The 22311-nt window shown below is 40.4% G+C and overlaps 2 protein-coding genes across 11 annotated transcripts; one reads left to right on the top strand and one right to left on the bottom strand.

Annotated features, from left to right (window-relative positions):
• Nucleotides 1–67: 67 nt before the first annotated feature.
• On the bottom strand, nt 68–6896 carry COX4I1 (cytochrome c oxidase subunit 4I1). 9 transcript variants are annotated; one of them, XM_073308122.1, is made up of 6 exons: nt 6791–6886; nt 5691–5815; nt 5013–5086; nt 3315–3482; nt 1157–1288; nt 68–337 (listed from the first exon to the last, which is right to left on the bottom strand). In XM_073308122.1, the coding sequence occupies exons 3-6, from the start codon at nt 5083–5085 to the stop codon at nt 201–203; spliced, it is 510 nt and encodes a 169-aa protein (XP_073164223.1). In that variant the 5' UTR covers nt 5086; nt 5691–5815; nt 6791–6886; the 3' UTR covers nt 68–200. The 9 variants fall into 9 exon arrangements, with proteins under 9 accessions (XP_073164223.1, XP_073164222.1, XP_073164227.1 ...); XM_073308121.1 differs by having other exon boundaries at nt 6753–6879; XM_073308126.1 differs by having other exon boundaries at nt 3315–3479; nt 6753–6878.
• Nucleotides 6897–6963: 67 nt separating this feature from the next.
• EMC8 (ER membrane protein complex subunit 8) lies at nt 6964–22221 on the top strand. Of its 2 annotated transcripts, none has more exons than XM_073308115.1 (5): nt 6964–7438; nt 15284–15360; nt 19628–19760; nt 20306–20400; nt 20735–22221. In XM_073308115.1, exons 1-5 carry the CDS (start codon nt 7214–7216, stop codon nt 20892–20894), a joined length of 690 nt encoding a protein of 229 aa, XP_073164216.1. In that variant the 5' UTR covers nt 6964–7213; the 3' UTR covers nt 20895–22221. The 2 variants fall into 2 exon arrangements, with proteins under 2 accessions (XP_073164216.1, XP_073164217.1); XM_073308116.1 differs by having other exon boundaries at nt 6968–7438; nt 19691–19760.
• The last annotated feature ends 90 nt before the right edge of the window (nt 22222–22311 follow it).

The raw sequence follows: 22311 nt of genomic DNA on the forward strand, positions 1-22311 counted from the left end.
CCTTAGAAAATTGTACTAATCATTACAGCCTACACAACTGAAAGCATTTAAGATCAATACAAGAAACTTTCAAGTAAACCAGACATTTATTATCATTTAAATGGAGTTTGTTCCAGTACATAAGCAGTGAGGTCACATGTAGGTAATGGAATCATTTAAAATTCAAGTGGACAGCAGGTCCAGTGATCCCAGGAGTGATTTTACTTCTTCCATTCGTTCTTGTCGTAGTCCCATTTGGCCGAGAAGCCCTCGACTGGGTTAACTCTCATGTCCAGCATTCTCTTGGTCTGCATAGCCACCCATTCCTCAGAGAAGGTGTGAGGAACAGGACCATAAACTGAAATTCAAAATTCAGTTGGGATTTTATTGTGACACAACGATGTTCAATGCCATCTATTTGATCTCATGAAAAATGCACTTTTATCAACTCAAAGCTGATAATGCACACTAAAATACCCACCCAGTGAATAAGTCCCATAAAATCTATTTAGTTTCCTGCATGAATTCTAAATGTCCAGTTACTGATTTGTTGATTGGCGCGGATGCTGTAAGAACGGGCAACCTTCTCCTGTACTTCACCTTGTTAGCCAGATGTCAGGACAGCAGGGAGATGCAAGAGGAGTCCTGCCAACTCACTGTTGTGGGTGGTTCAGTTAACTGCTCTCTGTGATGGAGAGCAAGAGTGGCTATCTTTGAGAGAAAGGATCTGAGCTGGGCAGTTCTGAGGGTTAGAGGAACCCTAGGAGCAGCCAAGCATGCTGAGAAGGCTTGGGCTGGAGTCTGCTTTATGGTTCTTAGTTTTCTTGTAAATAAAGCCAAACTCTCAGAAGGGGATGAGTTTTGATTCTACCACGTGCGGACTGTGTTTTGAAGGAGGAAGGGGAAGCTGTGTGATCACTGGTACACTAATACGATTTCCCCAAACACATCTGATTAAGATTCCTGGATGGTTAAGTTAGTTACCTGCTTAAAGCGGATAGGAAAGAACCTTGTAGAAACCAGTATGGCTTAAGGTTTCAGCATTTCCTGAATCAGTGTCTATCAGCATCATGCAAGATTTGGAGTTCTAAGCACAGTTTACGGTAGGAAAAAAATTTTTAAATTGAAAATAGGTATGAGCTAGTGTGTAAGAATTCAGAACATGTTGTTTACTTACCATACAGTCTTTGCCAAATGACAATTAAGGCAGTGAAGCCAAGGAAGAAGAGCACACCACCACTAACAGTCTTCCACTCATTTGATCCCCTATTCATTTCAGCGAAGGTCTCACAGAATTTGATACGATACACTGAAAAGGAGAGAGCATCAATCTTTTTTACTGCATTATTTGTAAGCTGCACAAAAGACTTCTCCCCTGAGTTTTAACAACTAGCACATGGCTCCTGAGACTGAACATACATCTTACAGAAACTACAGTACATTTGTTTGAGTCTATTAGGTTTTTGGAATATTTTTTAATCGCTTATTTTCTCCACAAGTTTACAGATAGTGGAATTCAGCTGTGCCATATCTATTTTAATCCCCCTTTTCAAACAAACAGTATGAATCACTCAGCTTGGCACAGAAGTGGCTGAAATCCCTGTGCATGCATAGGGTATATATAGAGAGAGGACACTAATTTATAGAGCAGTTCTAGATTGCACAGAAGTTATAACAGCTTTTCAGTTCTAGACCATCTTCCACACAAAGATCTCATGGCACTCTACACACATTAAGCTTCATCACACCTCTGAGTTCAGACACTATTTTCAGCTTCACTTGTACATGGGAAAGTCAAGGCACTGTAGTGATTGTATGATCTTACCCAAGGTCACAGAGTGAGTGACACTATCAGGAATAAAATCCACATCTCCTGACTCCATGCATAGTTCTTCTGTTTTAACAGGAATTGTCTTGCAGCTACTCTGGGGGCTGAATTGCATTTGAGGTTTTTTAAAAGGCTATTTCTACTCTGCTAAAGAGTCTTAGTTTCATCCATGTTTAAGGTATCTTGAAAAATATAATTTATTATATGTAGAGAAGCTTCAGAAAGACAAACATATTACACCTTACAATGGTGAAGTGGCGTAAGACTCATGCCACTGGCAAAGAGGATAGGACAGTACACATTGTACATAGATCCCAAGATGTTGGGAACCCTCACTAGATACCTCAACACAACAGACTGGTATAAAGATACAGTTTCACCTGCAACTCTAGATGACTGTGTGTCTAAGTCTGAGCTTTAGCCAATAATGTTAAGGTTTAATACTTTATTAATCACAGACTAAAAGTACGCAAATATTTCCGTTCTGTGCAGTATACTTTGCAATTAATATCAGCTGCTGTTAGCAACAAGCGAAAACAAATTATATTCCCAGCTGTTTCCCCATCACAGAATAAAGAATCATATAATCAAACTCAGCTTTTCTAATTACATAAGCAGGGGAGTTGGGAGGTGTTAAATGTTCTCCACTACCCAGTGTGAAACCTGGGTTTCACCAGCTTCCCTCTCCTTCAGCCAGCAACTTAAGCCTGCAGGAGTTAAAAAGTGCCTTTGACTGCTCAGCAGTGACCCCTCCACCTGAAGGATTCGGACATACAGATGGTAGCTGAAAAATGGGTGTAAAGTAGAAAGGAGGAGGACAGGGGAAGAAGCAGAAGCTTCTAAAGCTCTAAGGAGAGCAGGAGGATTCTCAGAAAACCAGAGTAAGCAGTAGGGCAACATGCACAGCTTGAGGTCCTTGACCATAGCATACAGCCTAAACTCATTACAGCTTAAGTTGGGAATCAAAAATGAGCATTTACTTTGCCGTTCTTAAGAACAGCTATCAGTTGGGACACCCCAAAGTGAAGGAGAGAACTTGCAGGGTGATTCAAGTAACCCCAAGACACAGCATCTACATCACTATTTGCTAACAGAGTTAGCTTTATACAAACTACCATAGGGCCTTTAACAATGAGTTTAAGGCATCAGTGTGTACCACGGGGAGTTAAAAAAGGCAAGCCTTTGAGACAATCAGGACTCAGATTGCTATAATAGATCACTGATACTGCAATCAGATTTGGGGAGGGGGGGAAGAGAGGGGAGAAGAGGGCTTTTGCCAACAGAGGAGTTCCAATTACTTCAATGGGACTCCAAACTGACCCAAGAGTCTCCACCCACACAGATCCATTTCCAGGATCAGGTCTTAAGACTAGAGAGCTGGAGGTTTCCTTCTTTGTTCATCTGTTTCCTGAGAGATGTCCATCAATACTGTATGCACAACAGAACAGATTACATCATCCTCAGCAGTAGGGTTGTATTTTATTTTTCCAGTGCCCCGAGTACCTACATCCAACCTTCTCATCAGTAGAGAGGGCACTCCATGATGCCTTTTCCTTTTCTTTCAGGGCTTTCTGCTCAGCAGATAGATTCCTTACGTATTCCAGTTGAGGAAGAGGAATGTCACGACGATCAGTGTAACCTGGAAGACTGAAGTCTTCCACTTTCGCAACACCTGCTTAAGAGATAAGAGAGTCAAATGTACACATGTGCAGAATCCAAAAGTACCAAGAGAGCATACCTGAACTTCTATGGTTTTTTAAAAAAAAAAAAAAAAAAAGCCAAGTAAGAAGTTTTAAAGGGGAGAAATGCTTCTGTCTGATTTTTTTTCAACTACTGTTGTTATAAGAAACACGTAAGATTACTATAATTTAAAGATTAAAAGAGTAATTCTTTATCCAATTTGTGTACTGTGTGTGTATCACAGCATCAAAGGAGAGATTTATTTATTTTTTTAAATACCCATTAGTAAATATTTTCAGACTACAAAAATTGGCAAAGGGTCTCAAAGGAACTTGTAATACCTGAAACTAATTTCAACTATTTTTTCCCTCCCAAAATTTTACTCTATTTAAAGTTGACAATCTTCCTTTAAATATTTAGAAAGCACTCAAGTTATATTTTCCTATACAATTTCATAAGATTACCCTGTCTAGGTTCTATTAATCCAATATCGCTCTAAGGCTATTGTAGTTCTGTGATGCCATCTACTGGTGATGGCACACATCATCAGCTACTGGACAAGTAAAGCCTGGTCTACATTAGCAAATTAGGTCACTTTAGATCTGTCAGGGGTGTGAAAAATCCACATCCCTGATGTTGCTAAGCCAATTTAAATCCCTGTGTAGACAGCACTAGGTTGACAGAAGAATTCAGGTGCAGCTGTGCTGATGTAGTTTTTTTAGGGCTTGTCTAGACTGGCACTTTACAGCGCTGCAACTTTCTCGCTCAGGGTTGTGAAAAAACCGCTGTGGCCTCTCCCAGCGCTCTGCCGCAACTACACAAGCCACATTAAAGCGCTGCCGCGACAGCACTTTAACGTTGCCAGTATAGACAAGTCCTTAGTGTAGATAAATTTTAAATCAGAGTGCGTCACCGCTCCTTGATTTGGTTTTTGCTGCCTTGTTTTCACAGTCACTGCTTGATATTTGCATAATGTCCCATCCTCTCCAAACACACTTGAGTTTGAAATGCCCAGCCTGGGTGCTGGGTCAATAAATAATATCCTTAAAGTACCAAATTACCAACCAAAAAAAAAAAGAATATTCCCAAATAACGGTGTGCTGCCAACAAACCACATTTGGCTCTCATAGAAATTGCTATTATAGCAGAGCTACGTCTGAATTCAGAACAATTACAGATCTCAGTGTACTTTTAACTCAAGTTTTTAGAGAAATTTCATATTGCTCAGCATATAAGAACATTAAGAGAGGATAAATTGCATTTTTAATGGCCATTGTTACAAAAATTCTTTAAATGCAATTCTGTGATCCTCTTGTGAAGTGCTTCCAAACACTTCATTTAAAAAAACAGCTTCTCCTGTTAAGAGGACTTTCAGTCTTTGCTATTTGTACCAGTGATTAGCTTGGGCTTTAGAACGCTTGTTTTTACAAAGTTTAAAGCTGCTCATACTGGGTGATTTAAGAAGAGGCACCTAAAATGTTAAGTTTCTTCTGCGGTCATATTTAAAATTAAACAAGTTACCTACCATGTCCTCTCAAGCAGATGGAGGTGGAAATGGCACGCTTGCCAATTAGGCTAAATGCCCTAGACGCCAACATTCTAAGGGGAGAAAAAACAGAAAATTACCAGTTAAAAGATGTCAAATTCATAGATACAATTGGAAGAATGCTGTTCTCCATCTACTAGAATATAACAATGTACTTGAAGACCGATGTGTTTTTTTCCAGGCTTCTTCTCCGAAGAAATCACAATTGCCCAAACCCCCTCAACGCTTTCATGACCTTTCAACAGACCAGGGCAGAAGGGGTGATAAGAAGGAAAGAGATTTCAGATGCAATCTTGGAAGGGGAAGTTACAAATAATTAAGATTCTTATTTCAATAGTTGTGAAATATACCCTAGCCTTTTGTGCATGGAGTCATTACAAGGCCTACTAGCAACAGAAAAACTAGATTTTGATTGACAGTGGAACAAGCATTCAAACAAGACACAATGCCAATGATTATTGTGAAGATGAGTATTTAATATATTTTGCCCATGTTACTAAAACCACTTAAAAATAATTATTTGCACTACCAAGATGCTGCTGTTTTGGGGTTTCAATTCTGTAGGCAAATTTGTTTTCTTTAACATTTTGAGGAGAATGTGATGAAGATATCTTGACAAATCAATAAGATCAATACATTTAGAAAAATCCTAGACACCTTATTCAGCGCTTCCCAATGAATCCCAAATACTGTATAATTAAAGGCATTGGTTCAGGCCAGATTTCTCAACCTCTTCATGTGGTGAGTCCTTATTAAAAGTTGTCAGGACTTCCTTACATTTACTATAAAAGAGTAAATAAAGTATCAATTATAATATGACTATATAATCTGTGTGTGTTACAAGAGGCTGACAAAATACATGACCTTGAAAAGTAACGGTGTATGGGGAAGTGGAGGAGCTAGCTTGTCTTTGCATTATTGTTATAAAATTTTCAATGCTCTCCAACACCACTCCCCCCTGTGCCTTTTGGGACTTCCCAGGGGCGTGGGGGGAGAGCTAAAATCCACTGATTTAGAAACATTGATCTAGGATTAAAATAAACATGGATTCTATGTCTGACTATGACTCAGACTGCAACTTTAGTAAGTTACAATCTCTGTGTTTGTACCCTACCCACCAGAAGCATCCCAAACAAAAATTCATTCACGTTTCCAAAATGCTCAGACACTACAGTGATGGGAGCACTGAGAAGCCAATAAATTAGCACGACCTCTCCAGTCTAGCACGAAGCTCTCTGGAGCACGGACGGTCTGTATTCTGGGTCCTGTCCAGCACTGATCAGCTTTCAGTCATTAAATCATCTCCTCCTGGTAGGGACCTCACCCCCACTTGATTAGGGCTGAGCACCCAGCTCGATCTCCCGGGCCCGGCCTCCCACAGGCCTGGCTCTTCAGCGCCACTCGGCCACTGACTCGACCCCCCCTGCCGAGCCAGCGGCGTGCAAGGCCCGCCAGCGCACGGGGAGCCGGCTGCTCCCTACCCGCAGGGGTGGGCGGGGCGCGCCCGAGGGAAGCGGGAGGCGGAGGCCGCAGGGGCTTGTGCAGCGGGACAAGACGTATGCGGTGCAGCCAAGGAAACAGAAACACCGGGGGGGGGGGGGAGAAGGGGCCTCCCGCCACCGCGCTCCCCTCCCTCCCGCCCGCCCGCCCCGGGATAGCTCCGGGCGGACCCTCCTCCCCCACCAGTGCCCCCCGCTTTCCACAGAGACGGAGCCTGACCCGCCCTAAGGCCTCTCTCGCTCGCCCCTGCCAACGACCTGGCGACCGTCCTCTACGCGGCTGCCGAGCCGGAGACGAGAGAGAGGCGAAGCGGAAACGCTCTGGCGCACGGCCCGCCGGGATAGCGGCGGAGCGCGAGGCGGTTGGAGGGAAATAGAGAGAGCCGCGCCGCGGTGCAGAGTGGGACGTCGGAGGACTCCCTCCCCTTCGCGTCCCCGGGGGGCGCTTTGCGACAGCGCCGGGCGGCGCTTTGCGGCCGCCGGCGGGGAGCGCGAGGGCGTCGCGTGCGGAGGACGGAGGCGGGAGCTGGCCTCTCGGGGGCCGCCCGGAGCAGCCTCACGCGGCCCGGCGGGGCAGCCCCAGCGTCTCCGCCGCCTATGGTGCCCCCCGCCGCGCCGTGAGGCGAGGCGAGGCGGGCGGAGCTGGGGGCCGGCCCCCGCGACGGAGCAGGGCGCCCCAGGATGAAGCTGACCACCCAGGCCTACTGCAAGATGGTGCTGCACGGAGCCAAGTACCCGCACTGCGCCGTCAACGGGCTGCTGGTGGCCGAGAAGCAGCCGGCCCCGCCCCGCAAGGACCAGCAGCCCCACGGGCAGCCGCAGCCCCACACCCTCTTCGTGGACTGCGTCCCCCTCTTCCACGGCACCCTGGCCCTGGCCCCCATGCTGGAGGTGGCGCTGACGCTGGTAAGGAGCGAGAGTAGCACTGGGCCCATCGTCAGCGCCCTCACGGCTCCCCTAGAGCGCTAGGCAGGTGGGGAAACGCCCCCCTGCGCCCCCCGAGGTCGCGCGTCAGATCAGTGGACGGGCTAGGGATAGAGCCCAGGCGCGGAAAGGCCCCCTCAGACAAAGCTGAAAGGGGGAAGACTCGCACGTGCGCCCGCACAGGCAGACACAGCTGTACCGCAGAGACCCACGGAATGGCCCCAAAACAAAAAGGGCCCTGAGTGGCATGTAATGGCCGAGAGGGAGATGCAGACTCTGCCTCGCAGAAGAGCTTGTAGACTGAGCCCTGGAAAAGCAAGGGTTCATGCAAACAGATGCTCTACACTGTCTGCACTACCGTTTTTCGCTGGTGAAAACTGCCCCAGCTGAAAAGTACAGCTCCTGTTTTGCTAGTGTAGACTTAGTGATCCTCTCTGTAAGAGGAAGTTGACGGGTATAGGGGCATAATTATATCCGCATAATTCCCCAAGTGGACACACTGATTCCTGTTTACCCCTTCCAAAGTGATATAAACTAAACTGAAAAGGGCACTCTTATACTGAAATAAGAATTCCCACACAGCAGGTTATACAAATATAACTAGATTGGTTTAAATTCACAGCTTTGCTTTTACAGGTCTAACTTTCTTATGTAGCCAAGGTCTGCCTCCGAGACTAGAAAAAAACCTAGGCTTTTTTAAATGGTGTTAGCTAACGTGACTTGAAACACCACTTAGCATCAAATGTAACACCTTTTAAATCGTGTTACCTAGTCATGTTGTAAACAGGCGTTAAACTTTGCTTACATGCTACAAATGGTATTTTAAGTCAAGGTGGGTAATTCTTAGGGAGACAAGGTGGGTGAGGTAATATCTTTTATTGGACCAAGTTCTGTTGGTGAGAGACAAGCTTTCAAGTTTACACAGTGCTCTTCTTCAGGTCTGGGAACTGTACTCGGAGAGTATGTCTACACAGCAAAGAAAAACCTCTGGTGTTCCAGCCTGAGCCTGGAAGTCTACACAGCAATGAAACAACACCACAGCCTGAGTCGGCTGGCATGGGCTAGCTGCAGGTTTTTCTTTATTGTGTAAACATACCCAAAGTGTCACAACTAAATACAAGGTGAAATAAATAAATACTACGTAAGTAGTTAACACACATTGCAAGGGAACATTCAAGGTGACATGGCCAATGCTATGGGGAGGGGTTAGTGGGTTATAGACTGTTTGTAATAAACCATAAATCCAATGTCTCTATTCAGTCCATGGTTCTTAGTGTCAAGAAAAGTTATGAATTTAAGTCCCCAGGCTTGTCCTTTGAAGATGATGTGTAGATTTCCTTTGAGAATGAGAGGTCAGATATAGAGTGATAGTTTCGTGAAATGGTGATGTGGTGTTTTTGTCTTTTATCATTTTTCTGTGTGAGTTCATTTGAGAATGTATTGATTGTCTCATTTCACCCACATAGTTGTTATTGAAGCATTTAGTGCACTGGATGAGGTACACCACATGTTGTGATAGGCATGTGTGAGACCCATGGATCTTGAAAGATGTATTGTGGGTGGGTGTTGATCATTGTACCAGTGAGGATATGTCTGCAGGTTTTGCATCTGTTGTTCTGGCAGGGTCCAGTGCTGCTTTGAGTTGGTGTGTCCTGGTCAGTGGGGAGATTGCTTCTGATGATGACACACAGCTCATAGGAATTACCAGACTGGATCAGACCCAAGGTCCATCTAGTCCAGTGTCCTGTCTCACAGTGGCCAGTACCAGATGCTACAGAGGAAGGAATGGGAACCTCACAGTAGGCATGTTTGGGATAATTTGCTCCCATATTATGTGTTATCCTGGTCTCTAACAGAAATTGGCTTCAACCCTGAAGCACAAGTTTTAATATTCCTTCCCAGATCTATTCTTGTGAATTATAAATTCAGCTATTCTAGATATCCATATAAATATCCAATCCCTTTTTGAAGCCTTTTAAATTGACTTCAATGACTTCCAGTTTAATCATGTTACCTTAAAAAAGCATTTCTTTCTAAAAATGCACCAGTTTTTCTTAGTCAAGACAGAAATACATGTTTACATATAGTCTGATGTGGGTAGAGCACAGGATTTGGACAGGAGATGAGGGTCCTCTTTCTGCATCTGCCATGGATTTGCTGTGATACGCTGGGTAACTCAAAACTTTTCTACATTAAGGAAAGTTCCACTGGTATAACGCTATTGGTGTAGTTATGCCAAAGCAAACCCCTAATGTATATATGGTGCACCAGTGCAAAATAGGGATTATACCACAGCAGTGCACTGTGATTTAATCCAGTAACATGCCAATATAGTCACATTTGTGTGAATTTCTTTATGTAGACAGGACCTGGTTTAACCCTTCTTCAGATGGGTGAACTTTAAATTCATTTGTGTTTTTAAAGGGTCCTGAGCTCCTTGGATGAAAGATGCTATTGAAGTACAGTATAAAATGTTATACTGTATTTTTTAAGATATGTGGTGTTCATAATGTCTTTAACTCAAGATTGGATGTCTTTTTAAAACATATGATTTTGCTCAAGCACAAGTTCTGGGCTTGATCCAGGGAATTACTGAGTGAAATTCTCTGGCCTGTGTTATGTAGGAGGTTAGCCTTCAGGTCTGTGAATAACGTGGCTGCAAGCAGACTGACACCCACCATGACTAGCTTTAAGGAACTTTTGCTCAGGCATCACCAGTCTAAAACAAGCTGAAATTGTGACTTTCAAGATTGCCTGCTACTTTGATGTGAGTGTCCCACATTATATTGTTTGTGTTGCACTGGAATATACTGAGCTAAAATTTTAGGACTGATGTATAACGTGGGGCTCTCATTATATTAAATGTGTACCTCTTGAAGTTATATTAGTCATCGTAAAATATAAATGAAGTATTAATGTCGATAAGCAAAAGATGTGACAATGCTTAAGAAACAAAATAAGGCTCAGCTTTCAAACATGGGTGCCCAGACGTGGATTTTAAGATACCTAAATACACAGATTTTGGCCCAGTCCTGCAAGCTGATACATAAGGGCAGGTCCTTGTCTCTGTGTAGAAGCCGACTGACTTCAGTGTGGTTCCATGTGGGTATAAGGGTCCTCTCACTCAGAGCTCCATGATTGAGGCCTTAGATGCTTAGCTGCAAGCCGCCAAATTTGAAAGCTGAGCCTGTGGTAAGAGATGATGTCTCTTAGTTTTTTAAAATGACTGGACACAGTCGTAGAATGTCTAGTTACTGGAGCCTGAAACAGCAAAATTTAGACAAAACGAAGGGCAGTAGCCTTTTGAGAAACACCAGCTCTGTCTAGACGAGCTGAACTAGGTGATAGTTTGTATATTTATTCATTTCCAGTGATTAATTGGTTTAAGGTATAGGTAAGTACTCAATTCATACAGATTGCGATATAAGTACGTCAGACTACGTCTATACGTACAGCTCTTCAGCGGCACCGATAAAAGTGCATCGCTGCAGCTCATGGGGTGAAGATTCTCTATGCTCTGGTGAAGAGCTCTCCCATCAGTTGCGAGTGACAAAAGCTATGTTGGTGGGAGAAGCTCTGCTCCAGCCCCAGCTCCACTCCTAGCCCTAGTCGCAGCTCTGATTCTGGCCCCAGCACCTGGGGGAGTACAGACAGATTACGTTACAAGTAATGGGGGTGGGGTGCAATATAACAAATTTGGGGACCACTGCCTTAGCGTGTGTAAATCTCCCAAGTGCAGTGGAGCGTTTCAGTGTTTGGCCTGTATCAGAAGCATTGTTTTTCCGGAGTTAAAATTCTAAACTGTTAGGAAGGGGGCCTTGTTTCCTTAGATCCTGATCCTACAATGTGTGGCATGCAGAGGGACTGCTGCAGTCCCATAGAACACAGCTGACTCCAGTCGGGGTCCTATGTGGGCAAGTAGCTTCCAAGATTTTTTAAAAACACAAAACACCAAGAGCTTCACAGATTAAAGCCCCAAACCTGCAAACATGCTTGGAGACTGCTGTGCTAGACGTTGTGGTGTTTATATTTTTTATTTTGAGATCTGGGAAAAATTGGGACACAGCACAATTACAGAATGATTCAACTATGTAAAAAGGTACCCTGGACATGGAAGAATTTTTTTTAAATCCAAATTGGGACCCTGATCCTTAATGGGTCCACATGTGAAGCTCATTACAAGATCTGGGTCTTAATCTTTTCTTCTGTTTCTTACACAGCTAAAGAATTGAAATATTAGTACATTATGTAATTTAAGAAACCTTAAAATCCTCAATTTATTGCCTTTTCACTACTTCTTATTTGTATTTGGACATTGATTTTAAAAGTAAAGTCATAAAATCCCTGTCTTTCCCACAATTAATCAATTTTTGCAAGCCCTAATTATAAAGTTCATGAAGATGGGTTGCAAATTACAATACTTGTCAATTTTTAAAAACTTACCAAGAGCCCAGAGTGTGTGTCTCTCTCTCTATTTGTACAAAGGCTAAGTATTTATGTAACAGCTCATAGTAACTGGATTGTTGTGGCTTTTAAAATGGAGGCTGTTTTGCATGTAATGTAACAATATGAATACAAGGAAAATTCTGAGTTAAGGAGCCATCTTAAGTGAACAAGTCAATAAAATTCACGCAGTTAAAGTTGATGTCCTTTTCCAGAAACTCCTAGATATCCAAAGCGTCTTGCAGCATTGGTTGAATTTAATGAGGGGATGTATTATTTTTTTTTCCCCTTCAGGGCCTATTACTATAAACTCTTCCTTGGGTGAGTAATCATTACCCTGGAGGTGAATGGACTGCTTATGTGAATGAGGATTTTTAGGATCAGACACTTAATGAACAAAAACTCCCATTGATTTCTGAGTTATGCATGAGCATCAAATTGAGTTAATATTTTCCAAATCTAATCCTTAGTTTAGAGGGTACATTTTCAGTGCCAGCCTTGTCCATTTTAAAAAAGTTCTAAAAATGATTATTGAAGTAATATGAAAAAAAAATCCTATTGATATCAAATGACCCCTGAAATGATGTCATAGCTCAGTTTCAAAGTACACATGGGGAAAGGAACATGTACCAAGCCAGCAGCTTCTGTGGGCACAACAGCTTTAATGGAAACATTCATAGTGTTTACCAGGCTTTTTCAGCAAAAGGATTGAAAGGAATAAATTTGCACGATTCTTAATTTGCACATTTGTTCTCAATTTGAAATGAAGTCCTTTTTAAAAAGCAAGTTACGAAAAGTTTTAGGTACTGCCTTTGGCTCCCCCAGCCGGTCGTTGTAGTTTTACAACCACACTTAAAAAACTCTCTTTCCTGATGTAGTGCAGTTGCTGTCCACTGCCTGGTTATACATGAGCAACAGTGACACTGCCTGTATACTCAGGCCTTATCTATACTTGCAAATCTTTCAAAATCCTCCATGGTTGCATCAGTGTGGATGCAGCTCCACTTCTGGTAGCAGTGATTGAAGCTCTGGGGGGAGAGCCTCTGCTAGAGTAAGCTGACTTCAGTGGAGCTGTGACAGTTTACACAAGCTGAGGATCTGCCCCTTGGGTATACTGGCCACTGGCATTTTTACCTTTGTAAAGCACTTTGACATCCACAGGTGAAAAGCACTATATAAGAGCTGGGTATTGTTATTTTTATCACTTGTCTCACGTTGACCTGCTCTGATCAGGGTTAGATGACAGGAATAGAAACATCAGTGGCCAGTTGATGCTGGGGTTACCATTGGTGGTATTGCTACAATGTGAAATGTAAGGAAAAGTGCTAGTGTAAATCGAGCGAAATTGCTGTTAAATTAAAAAAGTTAACAATCTTTGTTTACAGAAAAAGTTTTTTCACTGAGTGAAAAGGAAACTGTCAACTTAAAAGTTACACTTGTTTGAAATTGACATTTTTACTGTGTATGCTACTGAAAACAGACAAACGTAATTTTTAAATTGACAGCTTTCCTTTTTAAAGTAAATTTGTGTCAGGGTTGTTGGCGTTAGTGCCAGGGTTTCAGCCCACTAGCAATTAAAACTGAAATCATAAACCCTTGAAATGGGGTTTATAATTGCTCCAGTTAAGGGCCAACTGCTGTTTCAATGCCAGAAGATGACATTTTAATAAAACATATAAATCCGTGTCATCCCCTGTGGATGAGGGATTATTCGCATGGCTTTCTTCTGCTTAGACAGTTAAATACTGTAATTATTGTACTAAATATGAAATTGTTCTGATTTACAGGATGCCAAAGTTCAACATCAAATACATTTTGGAATCCATTTTAATCAGTCTGTTTGGGTTTTTTAAAATGCATAGTACCTGGGGAGGGAAGCACTAGCTGTTTTCTCCACCTTCCAAATTTCTGGATTATCCTGGCCTGATGCTCTTAATTATGAGCAACAGGAATGGTAGATGTGTATTTTCAAAACAACGGATAATGGACTAAATTCAGACCATATCCATTGTTTTCCAGATATTTTTTTCCTGCTTTACACCAGGTCTGAATTTGTCCTTTCATTCAAAAAACTATATAAGCTTTCATAGTTGTTTTTTTTTTTGTTAAAGTATTTGCATATGTGAAGTCTTATTCATAGAACAAGGGACCCTTATGATCATCTAGTCCAGTGACTCTCAACCTTTCCAGACTACTGTGCCCCTTTCAGTAGTCTGATTTGTCTTGCATACGCCTAAGCTCCACCTCACTTAAAAACAACTTGCTTACAAAATCAGACATAAAAATACAAAAGTGTCACAGCACACTAGTACTGAAAAATTGCTTCCTTTCTCATTTTACCATATAATTATAAAATAAATCAATTGGAATATAAATATTGTGATTACATTTCAGTGTATAATATATAGAACAGTATAAACAAGTCACTGTATGAAATTTTAATTTGTACTGACTTCACTAGTGCTTTTTCTGTAGCCTGTTGTAAGACTAGGCAAATATCTAGATGAGTTGATGTACCCCCGGAACACCTCTGCGTACCCCTAGGGATACATGTACCCCTAGTTGAGAACCACGGATCTAGTCTGACCTCCGGTATAACACAGGCCATAGAATTTAACCCAGTAATTCCTGCATCAAGCTTATGCTGTAGCGCAGCTGCAAAACACATTTTTAGAAAGGCATTCTATCTTGATTTAAAGACTAAGCAATGGAAAATCCACCCAACATCCCTTGGTAAATTGTTCTAATGTTTAATTACCCTCACAGGTAAACTATTAAGAAAAAATCTTGTGTTAATGCAGATCCCCCTAGAAACTGATGTGATTTGGAAGAATGAGACAATGGTCAGAATTTTTTGTCATATCTTTCAGTTCTTAAATTTAAGGCATCAGTTGCTTTTTAAAGAAAACATTATATAATACAAAAATGTATACATTTTAACACTATGTGAACTTCTACTATTTTGAGCAAAATGGATGCAACTGTTTTGTGAAATGGGGTATAGTCTCGCATCCTGTATGTTGCTCTACTTCCCGTTGCCAACTAAACACTAACAGAAAATAGCTAGTAAGACCTAAAATGTTATGCCAGTGGTTACTCAAGCACTCCAGAACATATGCTGTTCTTTGAATTTCAGGCTGTACATCACAATTCAAATATCTTCTTGTTCAACTTAATTTCATTAATGTTTTATATATCTTTTCCCTAAAACTTGTGTTTCTTCCTGTGTTGTGGTTAAGTATATTAGCATTTGGTTAACTTCGTTAGCAGTTGGCTAAAATGTTATAAGGTTTCAATTGCCATCTTAGCCTCAGGAAAGATATATACTTTTTGGTAGTTTAGTGTGATTTTCTGGACTCACAATTGTTTTGTTTACTCTTTCAGATTGATTCGTGGTGCAAAGAGAATAGTTACGTGATAGCTGGATATTATCAGGCTAACGAGCGTGTGAAAGATGCCAGGTGTGTCGACGCAATATCTCCTCCTGTTTACTCTCTCTTGCTGCACTTTATATTATGCCAACAAAAATAATTGCACGTATAATCTGTGAATGTTTTTAACTTTGACAACTGTCATGTGGTTTCACCTTGTTTCCTTAATACTGTTAGATATCTGTGAAATGTCTTTTGTGTCGTCTCCCAGAATTACTCCTATATTGCAGATGTTATAGAATCGCTGGATGTTTCAGTGCTTGCTAATCAATTTAACTGGCAGATTATCAGGGAAATCTCTAGAATTCACAGATGGATTCATGAATCTATAGATTTTTTGGGAACTCATTTTGAAATGATTTAATCTCTATCAGATTATTTAGTTGCCTTTAATTTTTTATGAAGCTCTTTGCTACCTAGTCATGGAATTATCTTGCAATGGTACACCATGTAAGTAGAGCACAGACGTGATTTCTTACTCATCACTTTCCCCAAGATTACTCTTTAATAACAAGTTGTAAAATTTTCAAAACCATCAGTTATTTAGGAGTCCGAATTCCATTGAAAGTATGTGGGACTTAATGCACTTCTGAAAATGGAACTATTTAAGCTTCTAATTCACTCATGCTGTTTTTGTAAATTTTACCCAACATGCCCTCACTGTAAATTAATTATAGAATTTTAACGGTCATGTGTTAATTCTTTTTTAAAAGTAAAGTCCACTGTAAATATTTTACAACTAAGACCCACTTAGGGCTTATCTAGACCCAGGAAATTTGTGTCAGTATAACTATACTGATATGTAGTCATAGTGGTGGAAGCGCCTAATGTTGTAGACACACTTTGCCAGTACCAGAGGTGACTTAAATTGTGTGATTTGTAACTTGTACATTAGTGCAATACATCTACACATTGGGGGTTTGTGTTGGTCTAGCTATACTGATGCAAAAATGAAAACCACTAGACTGCAAATTTTATTTGCAGTCCTGTCAGAAACACTATGCTTTTTGAGATACGGTAGTGACACAGTGGATTTGTTGTCCGCTTTGTGTGTCATTGCTGTAGATTAATACCAAGTTACTTAGGCTCTTTAGTTCAGCAAATAGTATTCTGGGGAAAAGCTTTAAAATCACACTCAAATGCATCTGAAATGTATGCCTTATCTTAAAACTGAGTAAGTCTATATTTTCCATCTCATTAATTCAGCTCATTAAATAACCAATAAAAGCCATCCTAAGGGACAATATTTTAAGTTTACACATGTATATTGAATATTTTTTTCTTCCCATGTTTAAATCATTAAGCTTATCCAGTATTAAGACTAATTTGAGGACATAAATGCTTTCATTTTAAATCAATATTAACATCTTGTTCTCAGTAAAACATTTTAATTTATTCAAGCCATTTTGTTGGAGCAAAATTTCTTCTGGTCTTGAGGGATATCTCCAAATAAAAATTCTCATGTCTCAGAAGCTGTCAGAGGAGTTCAGAGGGTTTCCCATTTGATCAGTAATGATTTAGGCGCAAGCAGATTTTCTTTGGAATCTACTAATTATAACAAAATGGAGTGGGGGGGATTTACTTTCACAATACTTTAATACTATGTATGCTTCAGCATATGGCTTGCTAGAGACGCTATGAATTTTTGGAGATGTTGCTGTTGACTTTCACATTGCCATAAGACCAGCCGGAAATATAAGATAAGGCATTTAAGGAACTCCTCAGCAGAGACTCTCTCTGTATATGTACAACGACTTGATCAGTGCCTCCAGACACCACCGTAATATTTATAGATAAGGGGTTAAGTCCTTCTTACACAAATGTGCCTCTGCCTTTTAGAGTTTGTAAACTCACAATGAAGACTGAATCTACTGAAAAATACCACACTTCATATATCAGTTTGTCTATATACACTTTCTTTTTATATATATATATATATATATATATATATATTACTATAGTCTGTGGAGGATTTTCAGGTGGTCTGCAGAACTGCTTTTCTCAGGTGGTGATGCATCTGTCACTTTTTAAGTTGTGATGCATTCGTCTGATAAGAGCACAGTCTGGGACATTTTAAGACTTCCAGAGGTATTTTGGACCAACTAAACTGAAACGCGCACACACCTGTCTGCACGCAGCACAGCTTTATTTTGGGTAAATTCAGCTGCGATCAGATTTTCTCCACTAAGGCTAAAGGAGTGGCAAATACAAGACGACAGAACTCAATTCCAAAGTGACCTGAAGGGAGAAAAGCAGCAATTGCTGTAGGCAATGAGGAGAGATCTGGGTCTATTCAATGTAACTCTCTAAATGCAGGCAGAAGAAATAAATAGCAAATCTACAAAACAGTTAAATTCCTCCACGGCCTAAATAGCCACAATTATCCCATTAAAGTGAACTTTTCATCTGAATACTATTTTAATACTACTTGTTCCATGTAGCTATGCACTCGGGTTCCTGCAGAGAAATTGTGCATTGGGAATATTAGGAATGAAGGGAAGCTAGTATGCAGGAGGATCTGTAGCAGAAGTTTCACACATAAAGGAAGTTTTAAGGATCACGGCCCTGGACTTATCATTTAGAGCAAAGTAAATCCATTAAAGATTTCTAAGTTATGTGCTCCTCTTAGGTTTCTAGATCTTCCAGGGGAATGTGTTTTACATGCACTTGGGTAATTTGAAGGAATATTACGCACTTATTCACTTTAAATTTATGAATTTGCTTGCCAAGATACCCTTGCACCATACAGTGACTGTACCTTTTACTACCTTGTTAAAGAAATATCAGTACATTTGCTTACTAGTGGAACTGGGTATTGAATGAGTTTTAGATGTAGATTTAGTGAGCAAATTTAGAAATCTCCTTTTCCAAGTTCCTGGAAATGGAGCAAAAGATAACTATGATATTGATCTGGTGGGAAGGTTTGGAGGCTGCAAACTATTGGATCCACACCAAGTCTGAGTAAGCATTTACTGCAGAAAAATTATAGAATCATGGAAATGTAGGTCTGGAAAGGACCTCAGGAAATCAAGTCCAGCCCTCTGTTCTGAGGCAGGACCAAGTAAACCTAGACCATTCCTGACAGGTGTTTGTCTAACTTGTTCTTAAAAACCTCCAGTGATGGGGATTCCACAGTTTCCCTTGGAAGCCTATTCCAGAGCTTGCCTACCCTTATCATTAGAAAGTTTTTCCTTATTAATTTAAATCTTTCTTGGTGCAGATTAAGCCCATTATTTCTTGTTGTACCTTTAGTGGAAATAGAAAACAATTGATCCCTGTCTTCTTTATAACAGCCCTTCACATATTTGAAGGGTTATTATATCATCAGGTCTACCTCAGTCTTCGCCCCCGCCCCCCAGGTCTAAACATGCCCAGCTTTTTTAATCTTTCCGCATAGGTCAGGTTTTCTAAAGCTTTTATCACTTTTGTTGCTCTCCTCTGGACATTCTCTAGTTTGTCCACTTCTTTCCTAAAGTGTGGCAATCAGAATTGGAAACAGTGCTCCAACTGAGGCCTCCGGTGCCGAATAGTGTGTGGCAGTTACTTCCCTTGTCTTACATAGGACAGTCCAGTTAATGCACCCCAGAATATTAGTCTTTTTCACAATTACATTTCAGTGTTGACTCATATTCAATTTGTGATCCACTATAACCCAGATCCTTTTCAGCAATATTACCATCTAGACAGTTATTCCCCATTTTGCAGTTGTGTATTTGATTTTTCCTACCTAAGTGAAATACTCTGCACTTATCTTTATTAAATTGAATCTTGTTGAATTCAGACCAATTCTTCAATTTATCAAGGTCATTTTGAATTCTAATTCTGTCCTCCAAAGTGCTTGAAATCCCTCCAACCTTGGTGTCATCAGCAAACATTATAAGCATATTCTCTCCTCCAGTATCCAAGTCATTAATGAAATATTAAATAGTACCAGATCCAGGATTGAACCCATGTGGGACTCTGCTAGATACACCCTACCCATTTGACAGCGAACCATTGATAACTACTTTTTGAGTATAGTCTTTCAACCAGTTGTGCCACCCACCTTATAATAATTTTGTTTAGACCACGTTTTCCTCGTTTGCTTATGAGAATGTTATATGTGACTGTAGCAAAAGCCTTACTAAAACCAATATATATCATGTCTACTGCTGGAACGCAGCTAAGATATAGATCATGTGCTAAAGGGAGATGATTCAGTGTTTTCTTACCCTTCTGATTTAGATCAAGTGTAGTATCAGTTTAATATCTTGTTCGTGTTTGCAACTACACTGTTTTTTCTCATGTCTCTTCTCAGCTCTTATTTCCTACTGGCTTCAGCTGAAATATATAGTACAATTAACTTGACCTTCTTCTGTAGTCCAAACCAGGTCGCTGAAAAGGTAGCCTCCAGGATTGCAGAGGGCTTTAATGACCCGGCACTCATAATGGTATATAATTTCATTTATCTCTCTTCTGATTATAATCACAATATTGGAATGAGCGTTTAAATCCCATTTCTTGGCTCTGTTAATAAAGTAATGGTAATGACTAACTTGCTGAGCCCTCAGAGTGCCATGGGGAGTCCCTTGCAGGGCATTCAAGCAACCTCTTTTGCCCAGCAGAGCAGTTACTGTGCTCTAAAGAGAGCCTGCTTTTGGCCCTCCTTGGTCATGGAGAGAGTTGCTGCATTCTGTGTATGTGGTGGGAGAGTAAAGGTGTATTCTTCCAAAACCTTTCATGACGTAATGGCTTACCTTCTCAATGGGGCAAAAGCAATGGTGGGCTACAGTGGAATGTTGGTGGTTTAAAAGAAACCACTTTAGACCATTTAAAAATGGGCACTTCAGAAGCAGCAACAAGATGAAACACTGAATGGATTAATGGAGGTGAATGGAAGATGCTATTATGTTCAAAACCACACTGTCATTTTTATATTATCTCTTTATTTGGGATCTTGAAAGAAAGAACATGATTTGTTTCTGTTGCATGTCAGGTGGATAACACTAAATTTACGATGGAGTGCATAGAACCTGCCATTCATGTGTATGAGCATCATGAAAACAAATGGAGATGCAAAGACCCACATTTGTAAGTAATATGTTTATATCTAAGTTGTGATAAAGAGATGTTCCTTTGTGTAAATAGCTATAAAGAGCAAAATTATCTTATTACACTCGAACAACATAATATAGAATGACCTTGTAAGTAGAAAACAGGCAATAGTTGACCATGCTTTGAAAGGTTTCTGATTTTCATAATGTTGAGAGATAACATCTAGCTTATAAAAAACAAAAACTGTCAGTATTCTGCCTCCATAGCTGTAGCCACATTGCATAGTGCTATGGCTTATGTTTTAATTGAAAGAGCTGGTGGAGATCATTTTCCTTGAAAACTATTAATTCCTAGTTATTTTACATTCTAGTGATTATTGTGAAGACTGGTCTGAAGCCCAGAGGATTGTCGCATCTCTCTTGGACAGCAAATCCTACGAAACCCTTGTGGATTTTGACAATCACCTAGATGACATCCGGAATGACTGGACAAACCCAGAGATCAACAAAGCTGTCCTGCACTTATGTTAGGGAGGCTTCCACTGACTGATTTATGGCCATTTCCACTATGCTGAAGATACTTCAAAAAAAAAATATTTTTGAATGTAAATAGAGTTATCTTCAGTACATTCTGGGGAATGCCAACAGCAGATTAAAAAAGAGTGGCATGTCACTTGGAAAAGGTAACGTGCCCATAAGCAGTCAAATCTTTTTAATGAGAATCCTTAGAAGAAATACAAACTGTCAGTTATAGGCATCCTTGTGGATTATGTCCCAATTGTAGTGATTGTTGCTATAACCTTTTAAAACCAGAACTACTTCTGCTTGTCCAAATTGTTCATATTAAAAAGTTTTGACTAACCTTTTATAATCTTTAGAGAGAGTAATTTTTAAAGATTTATGAACTATCTTTCAAAAATGAATTTTGTCCTTAGATGAGATGTTTAAACTCTTTAAGTCACAAATGTGTAAACAAAATCCAGTGGTAACTGGTCTTTTGACCTGGTTCTTAACTGGCATTATATTGATGCAGTAGAATAATGCTAACTGCTAAAGATTATACTCTGTGCACATATTGCATTTGTTCTGCAGCAGTTTAGCATATCATAGCTACAGAATAACATGTACTGAAAGCAATATTCCAAATGCTGCAGAGATTCCCAACCACGCTGGGACTGCCAACCACAATTGTTACCTAAGACCTAGTTACGACCAAGGTCAAAACAAATCTTAACTTTATGATTTGTGAAAAGGACGTAGAGCACATTAATGGTTTTGAATCAACTACAAGGCTCTGTAGGAGTTGAGAAAACAAAGACGAGAAGAGTAAAATGCCATTTTGATTATATGCAATCTTTCTATCTGGATTTTAAACAGATACTCTTAATTCTGAGCTGATTCACACACTGTCCATTCAAATAGGGCTGAAATGTACCTATCTGTGAATTAAAGGCAACTGATCTGTCTTTAGCATATGGATCAAAGGAACCTTGAAACACTCTAGTTATTCTTAAATCTATCTGTTTATCTAATTAATATCTGTTTCTAACAAAAGTTTACCAGTTGATGGGGAAGCTTTATAGCAGAATTTCTTTTGTCATTTTTATATGTATTATTTTGTACCAGGTACACCAAAGGCATTGTACCTTACCTTCTGTCTTTTTCTTTTAATTGTTACTATAGAACTTGTAACAACTTAACCTGGTGAACCTAATGAACTTGAAAGGATAAATTTTATATCATTCAGCACTTTTTAACAGTAACAACAAATGGAAGAAAAATGCTTTAGCTGACCAACTGCTATTGTAGCTTGTCCCCCACCACCTGAAAATAAACTTGATGACATGGGGAATGTCAATCAGATACTTTGTGGCATCTTTGATGGGGTTGGGTGAGGAGAGAGGGGGGTAGGGAGGAAAGGAGCGCAAGATAAGTAGACTCAATCACT

The sequence above is a fragment of the Lepidochelys kempii genome, chromosome 12 (assembly GCF_965140265.1).
Source record: "Lepidochelys kempii isolate rLepKem1 chromosome 12, rLepKem1.hap2, whole genome shotgun sequence".
NCBI classification, from domain to species: domain Eukaryota; kingdom Metazoa; phylum Chordata; order Testudines; family Cheloniidae; genus Lepidochelys; species Lepidochelys kempii.

Excerpts from the sequence above, each read along its gene's own strand:
- COX4I1 (XM_073308123.1), bottom strand. The coding sequence starts at position 5,085 with ATGTTGGCGTCTAGGGCATTTAGCCTAATTGGCAAGCGTGCCATTTCC. Across the intron at positions 1,289-3,314 it reads TACTGATGAGAAGGTTGGAT|TGTATCGTATCAAATTCTGT; the intron begins GTAGGTACTCGG and ends TCTCCTTTTCAG. Across the intron at positions 338-1,156 it reads CATTTGGCAAAGACTGTATG|TTTATGGTCCTGTTCCTCAC; the intron begins GTAAGTAAACAA and ends TTTGAATTTCAG.
- EMC8 (XM_073308115.1), top strand. The coding sequence starts at position 7,214 with ATGAAGCTGACCACCCAGGCCTACTGCAAGATGGTGCTGCACGGAGCC. Across the intron at positions 15,361-19,627 it reads GAGCGTGTGAAAGATGCCAG|CTCTTATTTCCTACTGGCTT; the intron begins GTGTGTCGACGC and ends GTCTCTTCTCAG. Across the intron at positions 20,401-20,734 it reads AGATGCAAAGACCCACATTT|TGATTATTGTGAAGACTGGT; the intron begins GTAAGTAATATG and ends TTTACATTCTAG.